This window comes from Uloborus diversus, chromosome 1 (assembly GCF_026930045.1).
Source record: "Uloborus diversus isolate 005 chromosome 1, Udiv.v.3.1, whole genome shotgun sequence".
NCBI classification, from domain to species: domain Eukaryota; kingdom Metazoa; phylum Arthropoda; class Arachnida; order Araneae; family Uloboridae; genus Uloborus; species Uloborus diversus.
Window position 1 is genome coordinate 243,115,414 of NC_072731.1, and position 25,754 is coordinate 243,141,167.

General features: G+C 34.5%; 1 protein-coding gene across 1 annotated transcript in view; it reads left to right on the top strand.

Annotated features, from left to right (window-relative positions):
* LOC129234217 (glucose dehydrogenase [FAD, quinone]-like) overlaps positions 1–21,643 on the top strand; it is an 82,355-nt gene extending 60,712 nt beyond the window's left edge. Inside the window, 5 exon segments of the mRNA XM_054868141.1 lie at positions 554–704; positions 6,714–6,859; positions 7,791–7,968; positions 18,599–18,821; positions 20,823–21,643. Coding sequence (XP_054724116.1) covers positions 554–704; positions 6,714–6,859; positions 7,791–7,968; positions 18,599–18,821; positions 20,823–20,985 — 861 coding nt within the window. The 3' untranslated portion in view covers positions 20,986–21,643.
* The last annotated feature ends 4,111 nt before the right edge of the window (positions 21,644–25,754 follow it).

Consider the following 25,754-nt stretch of genomic DNA (forward strand, 5'->3'; position numbering starts at 1 on the left):
CCCGAGTTAATTACGACGAATTTTCTCGTGACATCTGTATGTACGTATGTATGTATGTGCGTATGTGCGTATGTATGTCGCACAACTCAAGAACGGTAAATCCTAGAAAGTTGAAATTTGGTACTTAGACTTCTAGTGGAGTCTAGTTGTGCACCTCCCCTTTTGGTTGCATTGGGGTGTTTCTAAAGGGGTCATTTGATCCTTTTTGAGGGGAAATCATTGTTAATTTCGATGTAAACTCAAGTGGTGTTATAATTTGGTGCACACTTGGCAATATATCGCCATTTTGGTCGCCAAGTTTTGTTGCCAACTTGGCGACAAATTTGGCGATTTTTTTTATTATTTTTTAAAAAAATCTGTTTTATTTGGCCATTGTTGGTGATATTTAGAGAGAAAACTATTGAATCACAATAAAATTGCCAGTAATGGGGAAATGACATTAAATTGGAGTAAAGGAAGTCATGTGATGCACAGTTCGATTTCGACTTATTACAAGTGAATTTTCTCGAATTTTTTTTAAAGAAAATGATTTTTGTGTTGTTTAATTATATAGATTCCAGTTATTGCTGATTTGCCCGTCGGGAAGAATTTGCAAGAACATATGGGAGTACCTCTAGCTTTTACTCTTAGTTCGGACATCACGCCCGTGGCAATGAAAGCGAACGATTCCAGTCGTATTTTGAACTACATCAATAATAGAACAGGTAACTAATAATAATTAATTCCGTTAAACACTTCGAAGCTTGGAACGCGTTACGCTTAATTGAATCATGGAGATATTCTATATGAGGTTATTTTCCCTCTATCCGGTTATGGCTACCCCAGACTGATGAGTCCCAAATAAGTGAAAAACTGCAGTCTTTGGACGCTGCAACTGAGCTTTTGATATTCAATATTAGAAAAAGATGTTGCGGTAGACTGTTGACTTGAGGTATCCCCAAGAGCCAAAATAATCACACTGGGTGAGATCTGGGCACCTGGAAGACCAAGCATAACAAAAATGACGGATCAATACGCGATCCTCACCAAAAGACATTAGACGCGATCCTCACCAAACGACATTAGACGCGATCCTCATCAAAAGACATTAGACGCAATCCTCACCAAACGACGCACAGAGGGGCATTTGAGCCAAAAAGCTGGCCAAAAGTCGAAAATGCAAACTTCAATGAGTAGCTTTGACCTTAAATTTCAGAAAAGGTAGATAAATTTGGCATCACGTGGAAGTATTCCCTCTGCACTGAGACTAACCAGTCGAATTTACCAGCAGTCAGAACTTAGCGCTTTCGAAATACGGCTGTCTTCGTTTGAGTCATTACAGTTTCTCGAAGTTACTTCATTGTACTATTTTCACGTCAGACGTAACTCTAGTGAAGTAATTTACTATGGACGGGGTTGAGCAAGGTTTGTGCACTATTATTCATCGGTTTTTATTTATTTTAAACTACTATTTTTACATTAGTACGGTTCGTCAAACTTCACAAAAATTATATCTGTTTTTTTTGCAATTCCTAAAAAAGTGAAGGTTTTTAAACATGTTGTACTCATTTGTACTCATTGAAAATTATACCCCGTTATACTTCAGAATCTCTATTTTGATAATCTAAACTAAAAGTTTGCCCGAATTTGCCCGAAAAAATAATAACGCGATCAATAGAGCAGTTGTGATTTTTATTTATTTCTCTTTTTTCGGTTATTTTTAGGTTCACAGGCTTCTGTTACATCTATGAGTCGAATACAACTGCATAAGATGTTAATTGGCAGTACAGAAAGGTCCTTTGATGGAAAGTTTAAAGAACTAATTAAAAATCTAGCTAAAATTACTAACTGCCCTTGCGAAAAATTGTCGGAAGTTAAAAACACCATTAAGTTTTAAAATTGTTTACATGCGAAAATGGATGGCATGTAATAAAATGGAAAGCCGATTTCTAGAAAACAACCAAAATTGGTTAAAAGAAGGGGTTATGTTACCTACCTACTCAGTTCCGGGTCTTTTACCATTAGGAAGACCCAGTAAGGATTTCGGAGAATCGAGTGAAAGAACGAAGCGCCGAAAAACATCGGAACTAAGAAAAAATGTTGCTGTTGATGAATTAACGTATGCTGCTCAAATGAGTCATCAGGCCATAGGCAACACAGACGTGGCAAAAGTTATCCAAGACATAAATAAGTCTCCAACCAGAGCAACAAAGTTTCGAAAAGCAGTCACTGCTAGTTGCATTACTATCAAAAAACACTCGCCGGAAGAGGCTTTAGCAATATTTGTTGAAGCTAATTTGTCTAGGAGTCAGTATGAAGTCATACAGCATGCTAACAAAGATGTTTATCCTTGTTATAAATATGTCCAAAAGCAAAGCGAGAATGTTATCCGAAAACGTTTGTCGATGTAACTTGTGCTCAAATACAGTTGCAAGATTTAGTAGATCACACAGTCATAAGATTGTGCATGTATTTAGAGCCAGTGTTCCAAGCATACAGTCATGAAGAAACTGCAGATTTTGTGTTGATTTTTAAGTGGGGTTGTGACGGATCAAAGCAAAGCCAGTACAAACAAAAATTTGAAAATGAGGATGGCACTGATGCTCACATTTTCCTCAGTTCTCTTGTGCCTCTTAGATTAATGTCTGGCAAAAATGTTATCTGGCAGAATCCTTGTCCATCGTCACCTAGATTTTGCAGACCTATTAGAATAAGGTTTATTAAAGAGAACAAAGACATCACAAACGAAGAGATTTGGTATATAGAAAATCAAGCAAAAAACGTAGTTCCAACAAATGTTAGTGAAACAATTAAAATAAAACATTTATTACTGCCTACAATGGTGGACGGCAAAGTGTGTAATGCGGTCACTGACACTGCATCTACTATGCGCTGCTATATATGCGGTAGCACGTCAAAAACCTTTAATGACTTATCAGCAAAAAGCACAGAAGATCCAGAGGCTTTTAAATTCGAGCTATCTATTCTGCACGCTAGGATTCGGTTTTTCGAATTTTTATTACATTTATCATATAAGATAAAAGCAGGAGTATTCAAAGGTCGTATTACAAAGAAAAATGAAAAAGATCCAATTAAGGCAGCCAAAGTGATAATACAAAAAGAATTCAAGAATAAAATGGGATTGCTGGTTGACGTACCTAAAGTTGGCTATGGAAACACGAATGATGGAAACACGTCTCGTAGATTTTTTGGTGACGTGAATGAAGCAGCTGCCATTTAGATTTAGAACTAATTCTCCGATTTAAAATAATACTGGAGGTGATATCTTCGGGTTTCGACATAAATGTGGAGCAATTTGGCATGTATACCATGGATACTGCGAAGTATTATGTAAATTTGTATGCCTGGCAACCTATGTCACCAACAGTCCACAAGATACTAGTTCATGCTCCGAGTATTATATCGCATGCCTTGTTACCAATCGGTCAGTTGTCCGAAGAGGCCGCAGAAGCCAAAAACAAGCATTTACGGCAGTACAGAGAAAAATTCACCAGAAAAATTTCCAGAAAGGATTGTAACGAAGACGTTTTAAATAGACTCTTGTTAACTTCTGATCCATATTTGAGTAGCGTTAGATCATCTAACATGAAGAGAAAAAGGCAAACGATATCGAAGGAAGCCATAAAATTTTTAAAATCTTTTTGTTTTGAAGATAGTGATACTGATGACAAAAGTTTGTAGACTTTCATCACCATCATCCCATGTACGTGTAAAACAGCAAAACTATAATTAATTTGCTCTGCTTTAATTTTTTGTACATTTCACTGTGTCGAATGTCTGTTTAATAGTTAGTAAATATGTACTTCAACATTGTTAAATTGTTTGATTTCCTTTTACATATCTAAGCCAGTTAATAATCGCTATAACTTTTATGGGTTGCGTTTGAGCAAGCAAAATTAAGAGTATACATATAACTTGCCCGAATTTATTATTAGCAACCATTTTTTAGTGAAAAACTAGCAGAATAATCATTATATTTGGAAAATTTGATTTATGGCCAGCTTTTTGGCTCAAATGCCCCACTGTGCGACGTTAGACGCGATTTTCACCAAACGACATTAGACGCGATATTCACCAAACGACATTAGACGCGATCCTCACCAAACGACGTTAGACGCGATCCTCACCAAACGACATTAGACGCGATCCTCACCAATCGACGTTAGACGCGATCCTCACCAAACGACATTAGACGCGATCCTCACCAAACGACGCAAGATATAGGGGAGGGTGACCCAAAGCGGTTAGGTTAACGAAGAACGCTCGAAAGCTGTATTTTTTGGATTTTTATCACAACAATTTCGGTTTTATTTCCTAGCCATGTTCTTGAACTTCAAAGTAAAAAGTGATTTTTGCATGATTTCAAACCAAATATTTATTTATTATCAAACATTACAAACACTTGAAAAAACCCGCTTTGCATTACCAGGGGGCCTAAAGAGGGTAAGCTTAACTAATTATGATTTGGTACATTTGGCAATCAAATATGAAGTTATAAATGTTTAATTTAATTGGCAAGCTAACTGCGATTATTAAAAAAATATATAAAAATGTTATACTTATCCAATTTAAATTGAAAATCTAAGTCAGCACATTTGTGTATAAAACATAAAGAAATTGCTGATTAAATTAATAGACTAACTAACTGCCAGCATAAAGAATAACTTTTTAAAGTTTTCCCATTCTATTGCAATACAAAATCTAAGTCAGCACATGTGTCAAGAAATTATTAATAAATACATGATTAAATCTTATACCCGCTTTGCCCGAAGGCACATTTTTTATTCCAATAAATTATAACGTTAAATTAAAAAAAAAAAAACAAACAAAGTTAATAACCATCGTAGTTTGTAGGTGGATGGTGTCAGAATAACGTAATGTTATTGATATTAAAAAAAAAAGGTCTCTGACTGATCACAAGTTACATACCTTCGTTTTAGATACGTATTATCTTTCTTTTTTAAGTCTGGTTACGCCATGCCGCTTCACTGCTGCTTCGCTGTGACTGATTGAAACTCGGGAAAGGGGGGGGGGGGTTGGGTAAACACATGACATACACATAGATCGCAGCTTGCACATCGTGCGGTGGCGAACAAATGCCTACCCGCTTTGGGCGGCCTACCCGCTTTGGGCCACCCTCCCCTATATCTCACGTCTATCAGAATGGGATGGAGCGCTATCCTGAATCGAAACCCTACGCTTTTTTTTTTCTTTGCAGTTACAATAAAACCCCTCGTCATTTCAAGCATGTGTGTCAATTTTTGCCTTCCAACATACATTATTTCGTGTATTATTTATTTTTCAAATGTCTACTCATTTTCTGATGACCCGGTATTTTACATGCATTTTGTGAGTTTACATATCCCTTTTTTACTTTCTTTTACAAAAAAGGAAGTATTGTATTCGCGAAAAAATTTTCACTCAAAAATCGGCCTCAATTTCCATTTTGCTCACCCCCGAATGAATGTTGAGTTTATTTTTCAACCCGACCACACGTGGGTATATGCCTAGGAACGTACAGACACCCGAAATATCCATTTTGAAGATCCCCTAGTTAATGACAACAAGTTTTCTCGTGACGTCTGTATGTATGTATGTATGTGCGTATGTGTGTATGTGTGTCGCATAACTCAAGAACGGAATGTCCTAGAAAGTTGAAATTTGGTACGTAGACTCCTAATGTGGTATAGTTGTGCACCTCCTTTTTTGGTTGCATTCTGATGCTCCAATGGGGGTCTTTTGCCCCTTTTTGGGGGGAAATCATTGTTAATTTCGATGTGAACTCAAGGGGTGTTATAATTTGGTGGACACTTGGCGATATATCGCCAGTCTTTTGGTCGCCAAGTTTTGTCGCCAACATGGTGACAAACTTGGCGATTTTTGTTTTAATTTTTTTTTAATCTGGTTTCAATTTGGCCACTGTTGGTGATATTTAGAAAGTAAACTATTGAATCACATTAAAACTGCCAATAATGAGAAAATGACATTGAATTGGAGTAAAAGGAAGTCATGTGATGCACACATCAGCTCGTTTTCTTTTTCTTTTATCCGTATCTGTATTCTTCTCTTGAGTGAGTTAAGCGTGACTGAGGTTAAAAAAAGTCCCATTCAGTCTGAACACCGATAATACGGAAAGCCAAACATCCGGAAAATAGGCGAAAATTACGCGTCTATTAGTTTACTGGGGTGGTAGTTAGTTCGTTATAGATATGCGCTTTTACCTCTCATTCATTTTAGACGCAGTTTGTACTAATGACAATTTGTTAACGGCAATTTTTTTTTTAAATCTAAACTATATTCGATCTATATTCTCACTACTAAAACTAATTGGTATATTACAGCATAATTTTGGGCTTATCATTTGAGCTTTACATTTCCGGACGAAATGAAAACATTTTATTTTATTTTTATTGTTCCCATGGAAACTCAGTTTGTTTCCCCTCATTTTAAACTTGGAGAACGCAATGAACTAATAAGGCATAAGTGATGTTATAAAACGCGTGCAACACCACCCCATCACTATTTTCCCTTCTCTCATGCTAGATTCATTCAGATGGAATCGTCTTAACTTGGTCAATTGCCCATAAAATACATTTCGTGGTCAGACTGTAATTAAAAACTCTTTATACGGAATATATTACTATCATCATCACCATTATCAGATTCTTACATATTTTTATACTTTGACAATAATTTGTTTTTCTATTCCTTAGATGTGCTAACTTGTCCTAATGGAGTGGAAACTGTGCGCTTTCTGAGAAGTAGTTGCAAAAACAGGAGAAACAGTGCACCTGATATCCAGTTGTATTTTGGAGAAGCATCCATTGGTGTAGCTTCTAATCTTAACCTAAAGCAAGAGGTATATTTGACTTTAGCTATAAAAAAAGCACATACCTTTGCATTTAAGAAGATAACTTCAATAATTGGTGACAAATTTCCCCTGACGTCAAAATTTGGTCCTTTTCACTTCCTTTTACAAAAATAGTATTGTATTCGCGAAAGAATTTTCACTAAAAAATTGACCTTAATTTCCATTTTGCTCATCCCCGAATGGATTTTGAGTTTTTTTTACGATCCGATCACACTTGCATATATGCCTAAGAACGTATAAACGCTCGAAATATCCATTTTGACGATTCTCGAGTTAATTACAACGAGTTTTCTCGTGACGTCTGTATGTACGTATGTATGTGGGCATGTACGTATGTGCGTATGAATGTCGCATAACTCAAGAACGATATGCCCTAGAAAGTTCAAATTAGGTACGTAGACTCCTAGTGGGCTCTAGTTGTGCACCTTCTCTTTTGATTGCATTCGGGTGTTTCTAAAGAAGGCTTTTGCAATTTTTCGAGGGGAAATCATTGTTGATTTCGATGCAAACTCAAGTGGTGTTATAATTTGGCGATATATCGCTAGTCTTTTGGTCGCCAAATTTTGTTGCCAACTTGGCGACAAATTTCGCGATTTAAAAAAAAAAAATCTGGTTTCATTTTGGCCACTGTTGGTAATATTTAGAGAGTTAACTATTGAATCACATTAAAATAGCCAATAATGGAGAAATAACAATAAATTGGTGTAAAAGGAAATCATGTGATGTGCCCACATCAGCTAGTTTATTTTCATTTTAGAAATCGAAATCATATTATATGCTATGTACGCCCATGAAATTTTGCGATGTTTCGTTTAATACTTCCTTTGCTTTAAACACTTCAAATTATTTAATAACCACCCTATATATTGTATTTTATTTACATAAATATTCTCAGCATTTTTTTTTTCCTCTCTTGTAGGTTATTGAGAAGTATTACGGCTCTTTGAGGGACAAGGCATCCTTCGTTTGTCATTCCCATTCACTCCGTCCAAAGAGTAGGGGAACAGTTTCTCTGAATTCGTCAAATCCCTATGACCCGCCTCTTATCGACCCAAATTACTTTGATCACCCGTACGACACCAAACTCGCGATAAAAGGTAAGGTAGTTTCTTAGTTATTGGCTTAAGTAAAGTCGACCCCAAACTCGCTTTCATGGAAGTCGAAACGAAATAATAAATTCTATAGAATTCTAAAACAACATCCTAAATACTCGAAATAATTTTACGAAGACGCTTAAATTAATTAAGACATCACTTAAAACGATCTTGAACAAAGAATTGACATTGTGCATCAGCGAACTATGTAGTCCTAATGTGTTGATACTTGATAAGCGACCGATTAAGCGTCCGAGACATCTTGGACAGTATTGAAATCACATTTTGAGAAAAAATTCATTTCAAATCTAAATTCCAGTTTTATTTACCCCAGAATGAATGCTGACTAGTGTTTTTGGCACATCTATAAGGATGCGGTACTTGCGGATGCCGCAAGTATGCGGCATCCGCAAGTAACTTGGCACACATGCACCAAACGTATGGCCCTCGAAATGTCCACCCTAAACACACACGGGTCATTCTACAAAAAACGCGCTTTTTTAGGTCCAGGGTGATTACTTTCAAAAATATTTATTTTTAATGAGATTTAAAAAAGTATAACAAATTTTGAAAATGATCAATACAAGTTAATAATGTAAAAAATTTTAAATGTTTTTTTCACTGAATGGTACATGTAACAACACATTTCTTCCCATGTACTTTTTCATTTATTTACTCAATACAAAACTAGTATGTTGTGGCCATTACGAAACTTTCTTTTATATTTTTCCTTTTTCTTATCCCTACCCATGCTTGACGAGGAAGCAATATTCCTAACAAAAACAAAATTACACATGCAAAAACTTGACGACCATCCCAATGTCTGAATTATTGAAAAAACAAAACAAAGAGCGAAAATTGAAAGTTATTTTAAAAGCCTTGCTTGAATTAATTACAAATATTTTATTTGTTAACAAACATAAGATGGCAACAGTTAAAAATTTTAAATCATTGAGATCATAGACTAATAATAAGAGTAGACCGAGCTATGGCAACCCTTTTGCTGTTCATAAACCAAATCATGTGACTGGTGGATATCCTAGCAACAGCGGGCGTTGATCGTAGCAGACGATCAACGCCGGCGAGAAATAAAATAAATAGAATTGATGGAACACGGAACCTTTTATGGAGTCCGATTTGTAAATTTGTTATTCTAAGTTGTAAATATTTTGTTAATATAGTAAGTTTTTCGTTTAGATAGTATTGTGCATTTTCTTTATTCAATATCAATAACTCTCTAAGCAATTAAAGATGCAAGTGCCCCAAAAGAATCGGCAAACGGTAAGATTTTTATCTACAATTTCAATTTAAGATACCGATTATTACATTTTTGCGTTAACGCAAAACGTTTACGCCATTATACGTTCCCGCCAACGCTGCCGTAGCAGTTCCGAATGAAATAAAAGTTACTGAAAACTGTGATCAAAACTAATTACTAATGTCAAAATAATGCATAACTAAAAGGAAAACAGTTCAATCTCTGCACCTGGAAAAAAATTATAATGAAAACACATTACGTCTTAAGATACATGTCGAGTGCCAAACTATAGATAATGTTGCCATCTAGCAACCATGCCGCCAAAGTTTACGCCAAGCCTTAGACTAGTCACATGATGTATCCATGAACCAATTTTTTCATCAGCAAGTCTGGGAAAGCTCGGTCTACTTTTATTACTAGTCTATGATTGAGATAATATTTCCGATCATTTCCATACAATTAAAATCACGAGAAATACACAGACGACAATCTATTACGATTTATCTTTCTTATTGTTGCATTAATAAAAATATTTTTATTCGCAAAAAAAAAAAAAAAAATCAACACCTCTTGGAGCGATTGGAGTCAAAATTGAACCAAAGCCTGTTTCGTATGGATTCACATATATTCCAAATTTCAACTAGAACGTAGCATTACTTCTGGAGATAGGGCACTCACAATGGAAAAAAAGAACGGGCGATTGCGCTACCCCCTTTTTAGCTGTTGACACCAAAATAAAATCAGCTCTTATACCCACTAAGGGCTACTTGTCAAAAAAATTTTGTTTGATTCCGTTCGTTATTTCTTGAGATACAGCAGTCACAATTGACGACAAAAAACGTTCTATAACTCAACCCCCGTTTGAGCTATTGACACCAAAATTGAATCAGCACCTGCTCCTGTTAGGGGCAACATATGGACCAAATTTTGTTTGATTCCGCCAGTTACTTCCTGAGGAATAGCAAGCACGCGTAACTCAAAAAACGTCCCATTGCTCCACGCCCCTTGGAGGAATTCGCGCCAAAAACCAATGGGCACAAGTTCACATAGGGGCACATGTGTGTACCAAATTTCGTTCAATTTCATGCGGTAGTTTTTGCTGTAGAGCGGCCACAAAAAACTGGTCACACACAGACGTGACACACATACACACACACACGCCCACATACACACACACACATACACACAGACAGACAGACATTTTCCAAAAATAGTCGAAATGGACTCAGCACACCTCAAAACGTTCGAATCCGTCAAAATTCGAAATTCGAAAATTTGCACGAATCCAATACTTTTGTCTATATATTAGATATAGAAGAAAGTAAAAATATAACTGATTTAATAGTGAAATTTGAATCATTGAAATTTTTTTAATAAGTCAAAAGAATCCTGTTATAAAAAAAATATATATATTGCATTCATAATCTTTTGAATCACTGTTACAGTATTTTTTGTTTCCTTCGTTCAGCATTTGATTAAACAATAGAATTGCCTTAGACGGCAGTACTGGCAGCTCATTACAGAGGTTTAGAATCACAAGTTAGCCCTTTTTCAACTCTGAGTCTTCATAGTGAAGCTTAAGAACTTAGTGCGAAAGAATTTCAGCATTATTCTCTTTGAAGTCAAATAGATCCTTAACTTTGTGCATCCTCCATTCTTGATTAAAAAATGAAAGAATTGTTTGTGTACAAAAAAAAAATGTAATTAAAATTGAATCACTTTTTTAAAGTAAATTCTAAATAACATGTTGCGTTAACCCTAAATCAACACAATGTGCATAGCAAAACATAAGTATTTGTATCCTCCGTTACAGTATAGATGTAATGGAGGATATACAATCAGAAATGGAGCATACAACTTTCTTTAAAAATCCATTTTAAGAAAGATGCGTACATTTTAATCGGTTCAAATCATGTTCCTCATACAAGATGCAATGTTTATTTAAATGAAAAGTTTAAAAACTAGTATGTTGTGGCCATCACGAAACTTTCTTCTATATTTTTCTTTTTTTTTTCTGATCCCTCCCCATGCTTGACGAGGAAGCAATATTCCCAACAAAAACGAAATTACACATGCAAAAACTTGACGACCATCCCAATGTCTGAATTATAGCAAAAGCAAAGCAAAGAGCGAAAATTGAAAGTTATTTTAAAAGCCTTGCTTGAATTAATTAATAATATTTTATTTGTTAACAAATATAAGATGGCAACAGTTAAAAATTTTAAATCATTGAGATAATATTTCCGATCATTTCCATACAATTAAAATCACGAGAAATACGCAGACGACAATCTATTACGATTTATCTTTCTTATTGTTGCATTAATAAAACTATTTTTATTCGCTTAAAAATAATGATAATAAAAATAAATCAGCACCTCTTGGCGCGATTGGCGCCAAAGTTAAACCAAAGCCTGTTTACATATAGATTCACATATATTCCAAATTTCAACCAGAACGTAGCATTACTTCTTGAGATAGGGCACTCAAAATGGAAAAAAAGAACGGGTGATTGCGCTACCCCCTTTTTAGCTGTTGACACAAAAATAAAATCAGTTCTTATACCCACTAAGGGCTACTTGCCGATAAATTTTTCTTTCATTCCGTTCATTATTTCTTGAGATACAGCAGTCACAATTGACGACAAAAAACGTTCTATAGCTCAACCCCCGTTTGAGTTATTGACACCAAAATTGAATCAGCACCTGTTCCTGTTAATACCAACATATGGACCAAATTTTGTTTGATTCCGCCAGTAACTTCCTGAGGAATAGCAAGCACGCGTAACTCGAAAAACGTCCCATTGCTCCACCCCCCTTGGAGGAATTCGCGCCAAAAACTAATGGGCACAAGTTCACATAGGGGCACATATGTGTACTAAATTTCGTTTGATTTCATGCGGTAGTTTTTGTTGTAGAGCGGCCACAAAAAACTGGTCACACACAGACGTGACACACATACATACACACACACACACACACATACATACACACACACACACAGACAGACAGACATTTTCCAAAAATGGTCGAAATGGACTCAGCACACCTCAAAACGTTCGAATCCGTCAAAATTCGAAATTCGAAAATTTGCACGAATCCAATACTTTCTTCTATATATTAGATATAGAAGAAAGTAATAACACATTTAAAATATATACAGTGGCTCCCAAAAGTCTTCGTGCACCTACGACTTTCAACGAAATAGGCCCTAAATCATTGGTTAGAATTAATATTTCGGAATAGGTATTTAATTATAAGATTTATGATCAATTGTTAACAAAACTGCATGAAAAGTTTTTAAAAAATATTAAAACTTAATTTTTAAAAAATCAAAACCCGAAAAGAGCCGGAAATTTTATCTCACAAAAGTCTTCGTACACTTTATTAAATGTCTATATATTATTGAATAATCCAACTTTTGATTAAGTTATTAATCAGTAGAATATCATACAGTATTAATAACACCTTTTAAACGTCTGGGAATAGATTTCATTCTTTTTCTTTCTTTTTTTAGCGTAATTTCTGAGTAAGTGTTCTACCACACTTCGAGTATTACTATTTCTAGCTCTATTTTCGTTTTAAAGCCCTATTTTCGTAATCTGGCCTCCAGATATCTCTAAATACGTTACATTAAGTTACAATCTGGAGATTGAGGGGGTATTTTCTAAACTTTAGGACAATTTTCGAGTCACTAGACGCAAACGTTGAAAACCGTGTGCTTCTTATCGTTATCTTGATAAAAAAACAAAGTTGTTTCCAATAACCAAATTTTTGGCTAAGAGTTCAAAATTGGTTTTTAAAATATTTAAAGGAACAGCATGATTCATTATTTCATCAAAAAAATACAAACTACCAAGTCCTGATGCTGATATGCCCCTCACACTAAAACACCTTCACCGACCTGATTAACTGATCCAACTAAGTTCTTAAGATTAAGTTCCAAATTTTTTCTTCTACTTACAGTTATACAACAATTTAACCAAAAATGTTGAATTAATTTTTTTCTGTAAGTAAGACATGATTCTAAACTGTTTTTAGCTTATTTATTATTGATTTTGGGCCGAAAAGCGTAAGCTTTCTGTTTTTCGCACGACCAAGAAAATTTCTGCAGGAAGAGGTCCCATTTAATCCAGCTAATCAAAGAACTTGGCGAACAATTTCAGGTGAAAATTAAATGTAAAATGTTTCATTTAACTCTGCAGAAACTTTTACAGTGCTCAAATGTGTATTTTTCATTAATTTTTTAACTTTAAATCTACGATCACGTTTTGTCAACTTTGCCGGTTGACCTTTTCTTACCTTGTTTTCGGTCCTATTCCTTTCTTTAAAGCATTTTATCAAGCACTTTACTATACAAACAAATAAATTAACTAATTTAGAGACATTTCAAACCAATTTACCACTACTATGGGAAAAAATTCAAATTTTGAATGGCGTTTGCGGTTTTTTACGAATACCAGCCATTTTACAGTAATAAGCAATATATTAAGGAATAAATAAACAAAAAATTAAAGCCAAATGACTTATAAGGGTCAACATAATGCAAAAATATTAATAAAACGGCATATGATAATTTTAATCATGAATTTATTTGAAAATATTTGAGTGTACGATGACTTTTGTGGCGTGTTATTTCTTTGTCTCTTCGTTTTCTGACCCATTTCAAAAAAAAAAAGATCCGTCAATATTTTGAAAAAAAACCAATGGGTTATATTTAGAATGACATAGGAAGGATGTGAAAAAATATTGGACTTCATATTCGAATTCAGTTTTGAGTTATTTTGGTTTTACTAAAAAATTTCAAAGTGTACGAACACTTTTGGGAGCCACTGTATTTAATATCCGTTACCCTCCGTTCACATCCAAAAGTTTAACTACAAAAGAAAGTTACAAAATAACCAATTAAGAATGTGACTAACTATGTGAGAGTAAAAAGGTGCCTAAATGGAACAATATAAATTAACTTTTAAAAAAATTGAAGATTTTTTTTTCATGAATTCCAACTCCAAAAACCTACGTTTTTTTGTATAATGACCCACACACACACGCACAAATAATAATAATTCCAATTTAATCCTAAATTTCAGTTTTATTCATCCACTAGTGGTACCCGCACGGCTTCGCCCGTAGTAGAAAATTAAAAAGTCATTTGGTTCGCCTGTATATTTAGAAATAATGGATGATGAATTTCTCGCCAATTGGCTATGTTCATTTGCTCGCCCTTGTTACGGTTCCACGTTATGATAATTTGGTAATTTACTCTTCCACGTTATAATTTGCAGGGTGAAATGTTTTTAAAGTTGGAATAGAAAAAGAAGAAAATCAAATTTTTGAAAAATCGCTTCGAGGTGCACACCCCCATGCTACAAACTAATTCTGTGCCAAATTTCGTGAAAATCAGCCGAACGGCTTAGGCACTATGCGCGTCACAGAGATCCGGACAAAGATCAGACAGAGACTTTCAGCTTTATTATTAGTAGAGATGGGGTTGTTTCCTTCAGTCAAAAGTACTACTTTTAGTCACTGAAATTGATAGAATAAGCGATAATAATAATAACATAGAGCGAGAAAAAACTTTATGACGTCACAAATGATGTGCTCTGGAGCATCTTTCTGCCGCGTTTCCACATTATGACAACCAAGAAGTGAATTAGATATTGCACACTGCACTTGCTATCAACCAAATCGTTGCCAGTACACGTGAGTAAAGATACGAATTAAATATTATTATCTGTGAAAATGGCATCAGTGATTTCATCAATTTTAATGTCATCGGCAGAAGCGTAAACATTGAAAGCGCACCGATTAAAATATATTTTTTTAAATATTAATTTTAGTCAAATTATTTAAAAATAGTCAGATCCTATATTTTTAAGCATGATCTTTCAGAAAAAAATACTTTTAAAAATTTGGAAACTACCCCATTAGAGGTTCCAAAAGCGCTGTTTACATAATTTGGTCGGCAGAGCAATGTGCCTGTGCCAACTGATGTAGTATCAGGAAATGACCACAACTGAGCGCAAATGACCAAGTTTTTTTTAATTTTCAGTTTGACCAATATTTTACCAATTCAACCAATACTTTTTCGGCTCAAAAATAAGATACCGAATCCAATGCCAATTTAGCAATGTTGTGGATATTTGGTGATATTCAAATATTACCCACCTATAATATATATCCGAAATTTTTAACTCTAAATTTCTGCATAACTGTATGTCCTACATCGGTTCTTAATAACCTTGGGAAGTAAGAATTTGAAATGTTTTGCCTTTTTTTTAATTTTAAGCTTTCTTGCATTGTTCTTTTTTTTTATTTCTTGTATACGTACCCTTTCGTTTTTGTTGCTGCAACGTAAGATTTCAGAAGGTAACAGAAACATCACATTTGTTTAAAATTTGAAAGCGCTTCTCTACATAGTATTAAATGAAGTCTCAAAAAGAGTCTGTTTGTTTGAACGCGCAAAACTCGAGAACTACCCTTTACCTCGAGAACTATCTTTTTTTTCAGCACCGGAAAGGTTTGCACACCAGTTCGAAAAAAAATTCGACGAGTAATTCTTTTTTTATTACAATTTAGGCCCAATTTTCACATAAATTCTCGAATATGGGGGTGAAAAAATACTTGCACATATTGATATTACATATCGTTAGGAAGGGTAGAATTTTCCGCGTTCTACGCAATTTGTTTCAATGCTCTAACTTTATTACGGCGGCGGTTATTTGCGTTTTTAGCTCGAATTTTTTAGGCTTAGCTGAAATTTAGACACTACTTCCTTCATTAAATAAATCAATAGAAAGTGAAGGAATTGTCCCACAGTTTTCTTTTTGACAGCATTGGAAAAAGCAACATTTTTACTCCAAGATCCTTCTCGACCTATGGTCGAAAAACTTAGCTTCTGTCTCGAAAGGAAAAAAAAATTACAAGTCTTAAATCAAGTTCGAAAAATCTCATTTCCATTCAAATTGTTAACCAGTTTTTTTCGCATTTTAATTCTTTGAACTTGTTTTATTTTGTGTTTCCATGGTTACGCTGTTTAAATCCAGCTTTCTCGATTTAATTAAGGCGCCTATATATATATAGCGGCTCTAGATTTAATTTCTTAAAAGTATTTTAATATCCGTCGTCATTGTTCGGGAGGGAAATTTCGCATGATTTTTTTTTTTTAAATTTATTTATTTAAGGCCGATTATACGTCACTTGACACAATTTTTATTTTCAAGGTAGACCGTGCAAAGCCGGGCAACGCAGCTACTTTCTCTACATTTATTAGACTTTATAGGTGTGATAAAATGTCTAAAAATTCGTGAAATAGGTAAAATTCATGAAAAACATGTGTGTTAAAGGTTCTTTAAATTCTAACGTGCAAACATGAGAATATGAATTCAACCGTTTGTTTCAAAAACCAGTCAAATGACAAACTCTAAAATTTCGAAAAAGCATTTTTACCTTCGTATTAAAATTTTTCTGTAAGGATTACAATGTTTGAAACTAAAAGGGATATATATTTAGGTATATCTCTTTCAATAAACAATGTTGTAAGCATCATTAAATAATTTAATATGGTAATATAGTAGATGTTTTCCTAAAATTAGCAATTTTGTCGTTTGACTGATTTTTGAAACTACTATTCAATTCTCTTCGTTTTCCTTTCTAAAAGATATGGATTTAGCAATAGATAACAGACGTAGAACGAAGTTATGGGAGTACATATCTAATTACTGAATCTTATGAACCTTACGATCATTTACCCAAACGAAAATTAACTTTTTATTTTAACATTAATGTAGTTAAAGCAGATGTGCAGTAGACACCCGCTTAACCGGCCTCCGCTTAATCGGATCTCCGGTTTAACCGGCCGTACTTTGAAAATCGGAAAACAAGAAAAAAAAAGATGAATCACAAATGCTTTTCTATGATAAAAAAAATCTGTAAAAACAGTTTCACTAATAGTATTATACTCTCCTCGCCATAAAAAAAAATGAAAAGGGTTCCTCACCTTCTGAAGGAATAAATCATTGGAGAAACGGCATTATGTGATATAGCACAAAAAGCATCGGCTTCCTTCTTCGAAGTTATGCTATTTGAATTTAAAAGAAAAAATGCAAATTATACAGCAAGCAGCAAGTCATCTAAGTTTTCATCAGAAAAAAGTGACTGATTTTTTGAATTCTTTTTATTGGTAAACAGAAAGTTTTTAAATTATATTTAGTCAGTTTAAAAATCCTTTTTGAACTCATTCTTTAAATTTTTAATGCAAGCTTAATGCCGTTTAATTTTTTAATACACTTTTAAATAGTGCATTTCATTACCTACATAATTTTAATTTTTCATTATCCCCTTTAACCGGATTTCGCTTAACCGGATCACCTCCAGTGCCAATGAAGCCGATTAACTGGGAGTAAACTGTATTAAAAATAAGGGATTGTTATTTAGCATTTAATTTCAAAATTTGATTCGTAAATCATTTGCATTACCTTACAACTTTATGTAGTCAAAAACTGCAAACAAATTCAATCTCTCAGCAAGTTTTAAAGCGGCTACAGAAACATTCCATCGTATACCACCTCTAATCTTTCAGGAAATTATAACTCATGGATTTGAGTTTAACTTAACAGAAGTAATTGCTGATTATTTATTTATTTATTATTATTAAGCAGTCACATCGCTTATTGTTCACATTTGACTGTTTTGAATTCCTATGATTTTATTTTCCCCGCACCTCCCTCTGCAGCACCACCGTCGACCGGCCTCCTGATGCTGTTCCTCTAGGAAAACCGTCTCCAGATTGCGTCTATATCTTACATGCACACACCTACACGCATACACACACACACACATACCCACACACCCATGCCTGCACACAGACACAAACACACACGTCTACATACACACACGCACTCGTGGTTGCGAAAAATATAATTTGAATTCCAGATGTCAAAATTCAATTTTTTATTTTTTTTTGGTTTGAAAATACTGAAGTCGTTTTATAGCGCAATCTTGTAGCGGTATTCGCAACTCCAGAGCTTAAATACGCTACCTTGTGGTGATTAACAATACTAAAGAAAAAGGTAAAACATTCCATTCCACGTGTTTTCTTCGGGGTAAATTACAGGCTTCAGACATTTTGTGGTGTAATGTAATTTCAGAAGAATAGAAAAGAACGCTTCCCACAAAAACGATGAAAAATTACTGTCATTCACTAAGCGTCAAAGCAAGTTACAAGTTACGGCATTCATTTGTTTTACCTTTTTCATCCGCCATTAGACAGTGGCTGCAGCGCCCCCTATTGTTTATTGTAGTTGCGAATTGTAACGCTAAGCAAATTGTCTTGATTTTAATTAAGCAATAGTTTGACATTTTTTAAAAATTTTAGGTATGAAAGAATGCATGCGAACAGCTATGAGTGAACCATTTCAGAGTATTGGTTCAACCCCGCTGCCTACTCCATTTCCCAACTGCGAAAAGTATGTAAAAGACGAAGATGCTTACTTTTTATGCATGACTCGACAATTTGTTTGGACCTACAGCCACCAGGTAGGAACGGCAAAGATGGGGGACCCAAGTGATCCAACTACTGTTGTGGATCCGAATCTTCGGTAAGCTAATTGGCAGCATTATTCTCTGATGCAACATACTTCGAATTTTCTGTAATTTTTACGTCAGTTTCACAAGGAACACGTAATTGATTTGCATTGATCTAAGAGTGAAGTTTTCTTCGTGAGGAATTGGTTAAGAACAGGCGATATTGGGATAATCCATGTTCTTTTGGCACTCGAAAGACATAATTTGAAACAAAGTGTAACTTTAGACCATGGACAAGTTTTATTTATTATGTTTGAGCTAGAGTTCCCTTCTATTAACCCCAGACACACAAAGGAAGGGGGTTATAAGTTTGACGTGTCTGTGTATCTGTGTGTCTGTCTTTGGCACTCTAGCGCCTAAACGGATAAACCGATTTCGAAAAAAAAAGTTCGAAAGGAGAATTCATTGAGAGTGTTCTTAGCTAGATTGCATCTTTGGATGACATTAATTATCGAAAATATTAATTAAAATCCTGTAAAAGGTTTTCGCAATTTTTGAGTGAAATCATTGTTAAAAACTTTAAAATTTAATATCAAAATAGAGACATTTTTTTCCGCGTCTGATAGAATGTGTTTGGAACTTCCATGTTTCATAGAATTCGAATTATAACGTTTTTTAAAGCAGATTTTAATAACGGCTAAGCCTTTATTCACGCGATTGATAACTGAATTCATTGTTGGCCGACAAGGAAATAAAACGCAATGATTTAAAATTTTTACCTGTAGCCCGTTTCTATTTAATAGCAAATAAAATACTTGACATTGATTTTTAAGAATGTAAGGCTTTTAAAAGGATTTTCAATTTTCTCACTTGATTGCGACTCATTAGGGGTACAGCCGCTATATAGATAGGCCGAGGCATCAGCCTAACTTCAGCCATTTTGGATCGGATTTTTCATTGTTGTGCTGCTAGGGTTACCACAGCAAAGTTTTGGGTTTCGCCAAATTTGGAGAAAATAATACTTTATTTAATAAACAATTCGCGTGCCGCTAATAATCGCTGGCAGGGAAAAATTACCAAATGCGACAACTCACCAGAAAAGACAACCACTCAAAAATGCGCTCCGATCCAAAATGGCTGATCTTAAGCTGATGCGTCGGTTCGTATGCATAGGGAACTTAAGTTGGGGGTTTTAACAATTTTTAGTTTTACCGATGCTTGTTTAACTAGAATGTTAGCAATGCATGTTGATAACGGAAGGTATATCGATGAAATAATTATTCGTCTTCTTTTCCAGATGCATGAAACATTTTTAGAAGAGTGTTGAAAAAAACAAAGGCTCTTTGAAACGCATTATTTGATTTTAAGAGCTACTTGCAATATTGCTGCTACATAATTTAAACTGGTTACAATAATAGTACTTACAAAAAAGAAAAAAGAGATGGAAGGGATGTAAAACAAATAAAAGTAAATTAACAAATTAAAGTTTAAAAAAAAACATAAAAGGCACGAAAAGATAAACAGCACTGTAGGCCTGTGTTCTCTTCACTGTTTGGGAACAGATCAACCGAACAAGAAAAGGTACATAGGCGTCGGATGACGTCGCAAGTCGTAAAAGTCACAAGTTAATTTCATAATTTGGGATCCCGAAAATTCAGTTCTTATGATAAAAGCGATGGAATCAAACATCAAAGTTAAAAGTGAATAAAACTACTACCTCAGTATGTACTCAGCAAATTAAATAAAATTTTACAAATATATAAATTTAGTGGTTTACACCCAATATGTTACTAAAGGGATACATTTTTGTATATTCCCATCTCATTTTTAGGGTGAAAAATATGAGGAAACCAGAAAAATTACAAGTTAAATTTATTCATTTCATAATTTAGAATTCTTATAAACCGTTTCTGGTGGATGAATCATATCCATTGAAACAAAAATCAAAGTTGAAAACGAATAAAACTGCTATCTTAGTACTAAGCGAAATTAGATACATTTTTTAAATTAAATGGTTTATAGCTAAAATGTTGCTAGAGAAATGCATCTTTGTATGTGTACTTCTTCATTTTCAGGGTGAAAAATGTGAGGAATCTGCGAGTGGTGGATGCATCTGTCATGCCGACAGTACCTTCTGGCAACACGAATGTGCCTACAATAATGTTGGCCGAAAAAGCCTCCGATATCATCAAAAGCACCATAACATGCAGTGCAGATGGAACAGCCGTCAGCCTTTAAAACAAACACTAACGGCCTTATTCATCACCCCTTTCGAACCTCCGTGACTCACTCCAATTGCTGATCCAAGTCATCTTCAACCAATTAAAGAATGCTTTCTTTAGCCAGTTTGTGTGCCAGACGAGTTGGTCGATTCGGCAACTGATATACATTTTAGAAATCTCTATGTTTCCGAAAAAGGAAGTTTTTCTTTTGATTGGACGAAATGTATGACACTGTTAAATTAAAAAACAAATTTAAAAAAAAAAAAAATATTTTCTCTCTCTTCCATTGCAAGCCCTTTTTTTCCCTTAATATTTCTTTACTGCTCGTTTTTTCCTAACGTCCGTACCTTTCCTGCGCAATATGTTCACACAAATTTAAGAAAATTTCTTTAGTTACATACCAGGTGAAATCATCAGACTCATCATCATCTTTTGAACCAATCAACTGCTACATTTGTTTCAAAAAATTCCGAAGAAGAAAGTTTCTTTTAGCTTGCGGAGGGAAGTTTTTTGTTTGATTGATAATCGAAATAAAATAAAGAATATTACTACATTAAAACGTTCATTCAATTCATAACTCATTTTTCTTCTTTTCTGCCTATTTGCTTTTTGAACTCCCTGTGCATTTTCTAATTTTCAGTCATAAAATATGAATAAAGTGTTATAAATTAGAACATTTCGTTTATTGCTTTTCTCTACCCATTATACACTCCATTTTCCAACATTCCTTGTACTTAATCTCTCATTTTGTAACTCAAAACGTAATGAATAATATCGTACGAAATTTGGTACCCGTACGAACGGCGAAGAGAATGTGTGTCGGTTAGTATTTATTTAATGACAATTTCATTCGCAGTGGCACATTTGAATATATTTATATTTTAGCATTATTGATGAGAAGTAATGGAGGGATTGCTACTAAAATTGGCTTACTGTTGAATCTTAGAAAGCTCCGCCTAGTTCTCGTTTTGCTCGCCAACACCCGGTTGCCACCTGAGAAGGCTCAATGCCGCCGTAACAATGATTTTAATGCTTTTAACCCCGAATGTCAGACCGCTTAAGGTTGAGACGGAGTGAAATGGGTTTCCCTGGATATCCTACATCTGACTGTAACTGTTGACCTGGTAGAAATTCACAAGCCAAAGGAGGGTTACAGACACACACCAACAGACGTGCACATGTTTAAATAGTATAGAGATTCGCGCAAGAACTGGTATGCGGGAGAGCTTTAATAGATTAATCTACTGATTTATTTTTGCTGTCAATCACTCGAAGGGTATTGGCGCAATGGAATTTTTTTCAACCGACTTCAAAGAGGAGGCGGTTATCAGTTCATACCGTATGGATGTTTTTATTTTCTTCTATATCTAATATATAGAAGAAAGTATTGGATTCGTGCAAATTTTACCGATTGTACCGGATTCGAACGTTTTGAGGTGAGTTGAGTCCATTTCGACCATTTTTGGAAAATGTGTGTGTGTGACCGATTTTTTGTGGACGCTCCACAGCAAAAACTACTGCATGAAATCGAACGAAATTTGATACACATATGTGCCCCTATGTGAACTTGTGCCCATTGGTTTTTGGCGCGGATTTCTCCAAGGGGGGTAGAGCAATGGGACGTTTCTTGAGTTATGCGTGCCTGATATTCTTCAAAAAGGAACTGGGGGTATCAAACAAAATTTGGTCCATATATTGCCTTACAGGTGCTAATTCAATTTTAGTGTCAAAAGATCAAAGGGGGGATGAGCTATAGAACGCTTTTTTGTCGTCACTTATGACTGCTACATCTCAAGAAATAATGAACGAAATCAAACAAAAATTTATATACAAGTATCCCTAGGAGGGTACGAGGGCTGATTCTATTTTCACGTCAGTAACTAAAAAGGGGGTGGTACAATCGAACGTTCTCTCATTTTCCTTGCGAGCGCAATATCTCAAAAAGTTCTGGATGAAACTTGGAATAAATGTGAACCTATATGTAAACAGACGTTAGTTCAATTTGGGTGCCAATTTCTCCAAGGGGGGCTGATTTTTTTTTTTTTTTTTTTTTTTTGCGAATAAAAATCCAAGCTCATTGTGTGTGTGAATGTGTGTGCTTTTTGAGCAATCACGATTGCTAATTATTGTTTTCACTTGACCAGTATTGGGTGTAAACCGTTATGTAATATGTAATACAGCGGCCGCTGCTTTATGAATCACGTTTGTTCTAAACAGTTTTGGTTCCATTAAGCGGCTGATTCAATGAAGCGGCTAATTCAATAAAGTTGGATTTTGTTCTGTCTTTGAGGATCTGTTCATTAAAGCGATTGATTCAATTAACCATTGATTTAATTAACCGGCGTTCACTGTATATCGAATAAAAAATACCATGTGCAAGAGAAGTCAAACGTTGAGATTGCTGACCTCATCAAGTTAACCTGAGCATTAAGCTCTTTGAAGAAGACGTGATTTAAAAATTCCGTCGCCTAGTGGTGCTGCTAAATTATTTGCAATGGGGTCGTGTCCAAAATTTTAAAAGTATTTTTTTCTGAAAGAGCATGCTTAAGAACATAGGATCTGACCATTTTTTAAATGATTTGACAAAGTTTAATATTAAAAAAAATTACTTTAAGCTGTGCGCTTTCATTGTTTAAGCTTCTGCCGATGACATCACAAATGATGAAATACCATTCTGTGTTGCCATTCACAGAGCACAATATTTAATTCGCTTCTTAAATCACGTGTATTGGCAACGATGTTGTTGATAGCAATCATATAGCGCAATTTTGATTCGCTTCCTGATTATCGTAACGTGGAAACGCAGTAGAAACATGCGCCAAAGAACATCATTTGTGACGTCATCAAGACAACGAATTGTTTGAAAAATTGGACATTTTAAAAAATTAATTGAAAAATAGCTGTTGGGAAAATAAAAGTATTTTCTGGATCCATATTATTATTTATTTATTTATTTATTTATTTTGCTTATTCTATCAATTCCAGTAACTAAAAGTATTACTTTTGACTGAAGGAAACAACCCCATTGAATTCGTCCATCCAACATGATAACATTTTAAATATGTAATGTATGGTATACGTCCCACAATATCTGGACAAAATATGCGTATTGGAGAGTAGGGACTCTGTCATCCAGGCTCTCATCTGAGTATTGCGCCTAGGCGTCGAAAGAAAAAAAAGAAAGATATTATTTGCAAAAAAACGCGTCTGTAACTTTCTAACGCACTGTTTGTCGCAAAACTCCGTAAGAATTTCGCAGGTTCGTGAATTCCCGAAAACGTGGCATATCTGAATTCAAGCGAATTTGTGATGTATGTTGATTTAATTTAAGATTTTTATGGCTCAGTTACGCAGAGTATTGTTAAACATAGAATTAGTGAGTAAGTGCCGACAAAATTTGATTTCTAGGACTTTTTTTAATGACTCTTGAGCGAAACCACATAACTATCAGCTAAAGTTTAACAGATGAACTTGCTTACAGAACATTTCCCGTAGCTCCGTGAATAACCAGGTATGTACTTTGAAATTGTACTAACATATTTTTAATATTCTGCTCTTACAACATTTAGCTGGTGAATTAGAGCGTATTAAACCCCAGAAGTATTTGATTTTTGCCTTCAAAGCTTTGTATGGTTAGGTATATGTATGTTACTTATGAAAGAGTTTTAAATGTATTCACATAAAAATGACGCGCAAAAATCTTTGGAAAGTTTCCCATTTTGATTTGCTAAATTTTGTAAAGTACACAAGAAGGGGGTTACATGCATCTTTTCATTTAAGTTGGCAAAGAAAAAAAAATTCTTTTCCCTAGTTAGAGGATAACTAAAAAATTATTCCTGTTGCATTAAACATGTTAAATATTGTAAATGACACTTAGTTATGATTTTATTACTGCATTTTGTGTTTCTTAACGTAAAAAAAAGGTACATGGGTTTAATTAAAAAACCGACGTTGAACTACAATTGCTATATTTAGAAAATTCTCTAGTTAAAAAAGGTAGAAATGAGTATAAAAGAACGAAGTCCCCTCGGTAAATGCGAAACTTTTGTCATATTGAGTAAGATTTTACATACAAATCGTACTTATCGCATAGTATTTTTCGTTTTGTTAAAATGTTCGTCAAATGAAAGCACATTAGTTGAGTTATACTTTAAATTCTCTGAAATTTCAGATTTGTATTCGCCGTGTAATGATGAGCATCAATTTGCAGCCATTAATTGAATTATTTTTGGGCTTCATACTTGTAAAAATGAACAAAAATAAATGCGATGGGAGAAATCAGTATCGTATATACGTTAGTCAACATTAAAGTTTTGACAACACTTTTAGAGGCTTAAGTCTTTCTTTTTTAGTTTCTTACTAAGTACTAAGTCCTTCTGGAGTTGTTGTTTTAGCGACTAAATTTCTTTCCTTATAAATAACATACGAGCAATGAGAAGCAAAGAGATGTAAGCAGGGCTGCGGAGTCGGAAGGAAAATGGCCGACCCCGACTCCGACTCCTGGATTTTGAAACGCCCGACTCCGACTCCAAATTTTTAAAAATTGTATTTTTCAATTCCCTCTCTCCCTTCAGGAGAAAATGGAAAACCTTTAAACAGGGATTAAAATATTAATTCCCTTTTATGAAAATTTCGCATTTTTTTCGTAAACCCAAGACGCATACAACGTTAGAAATTCAATTTAAAAATCAAATTTTCCAATAGTTACGAGTTTAAAAATGAGATCACTTAAAAATCCCTTTAAAAAATTGAAAAGGATTACCTATAATTTGCCCCCCTTTAATA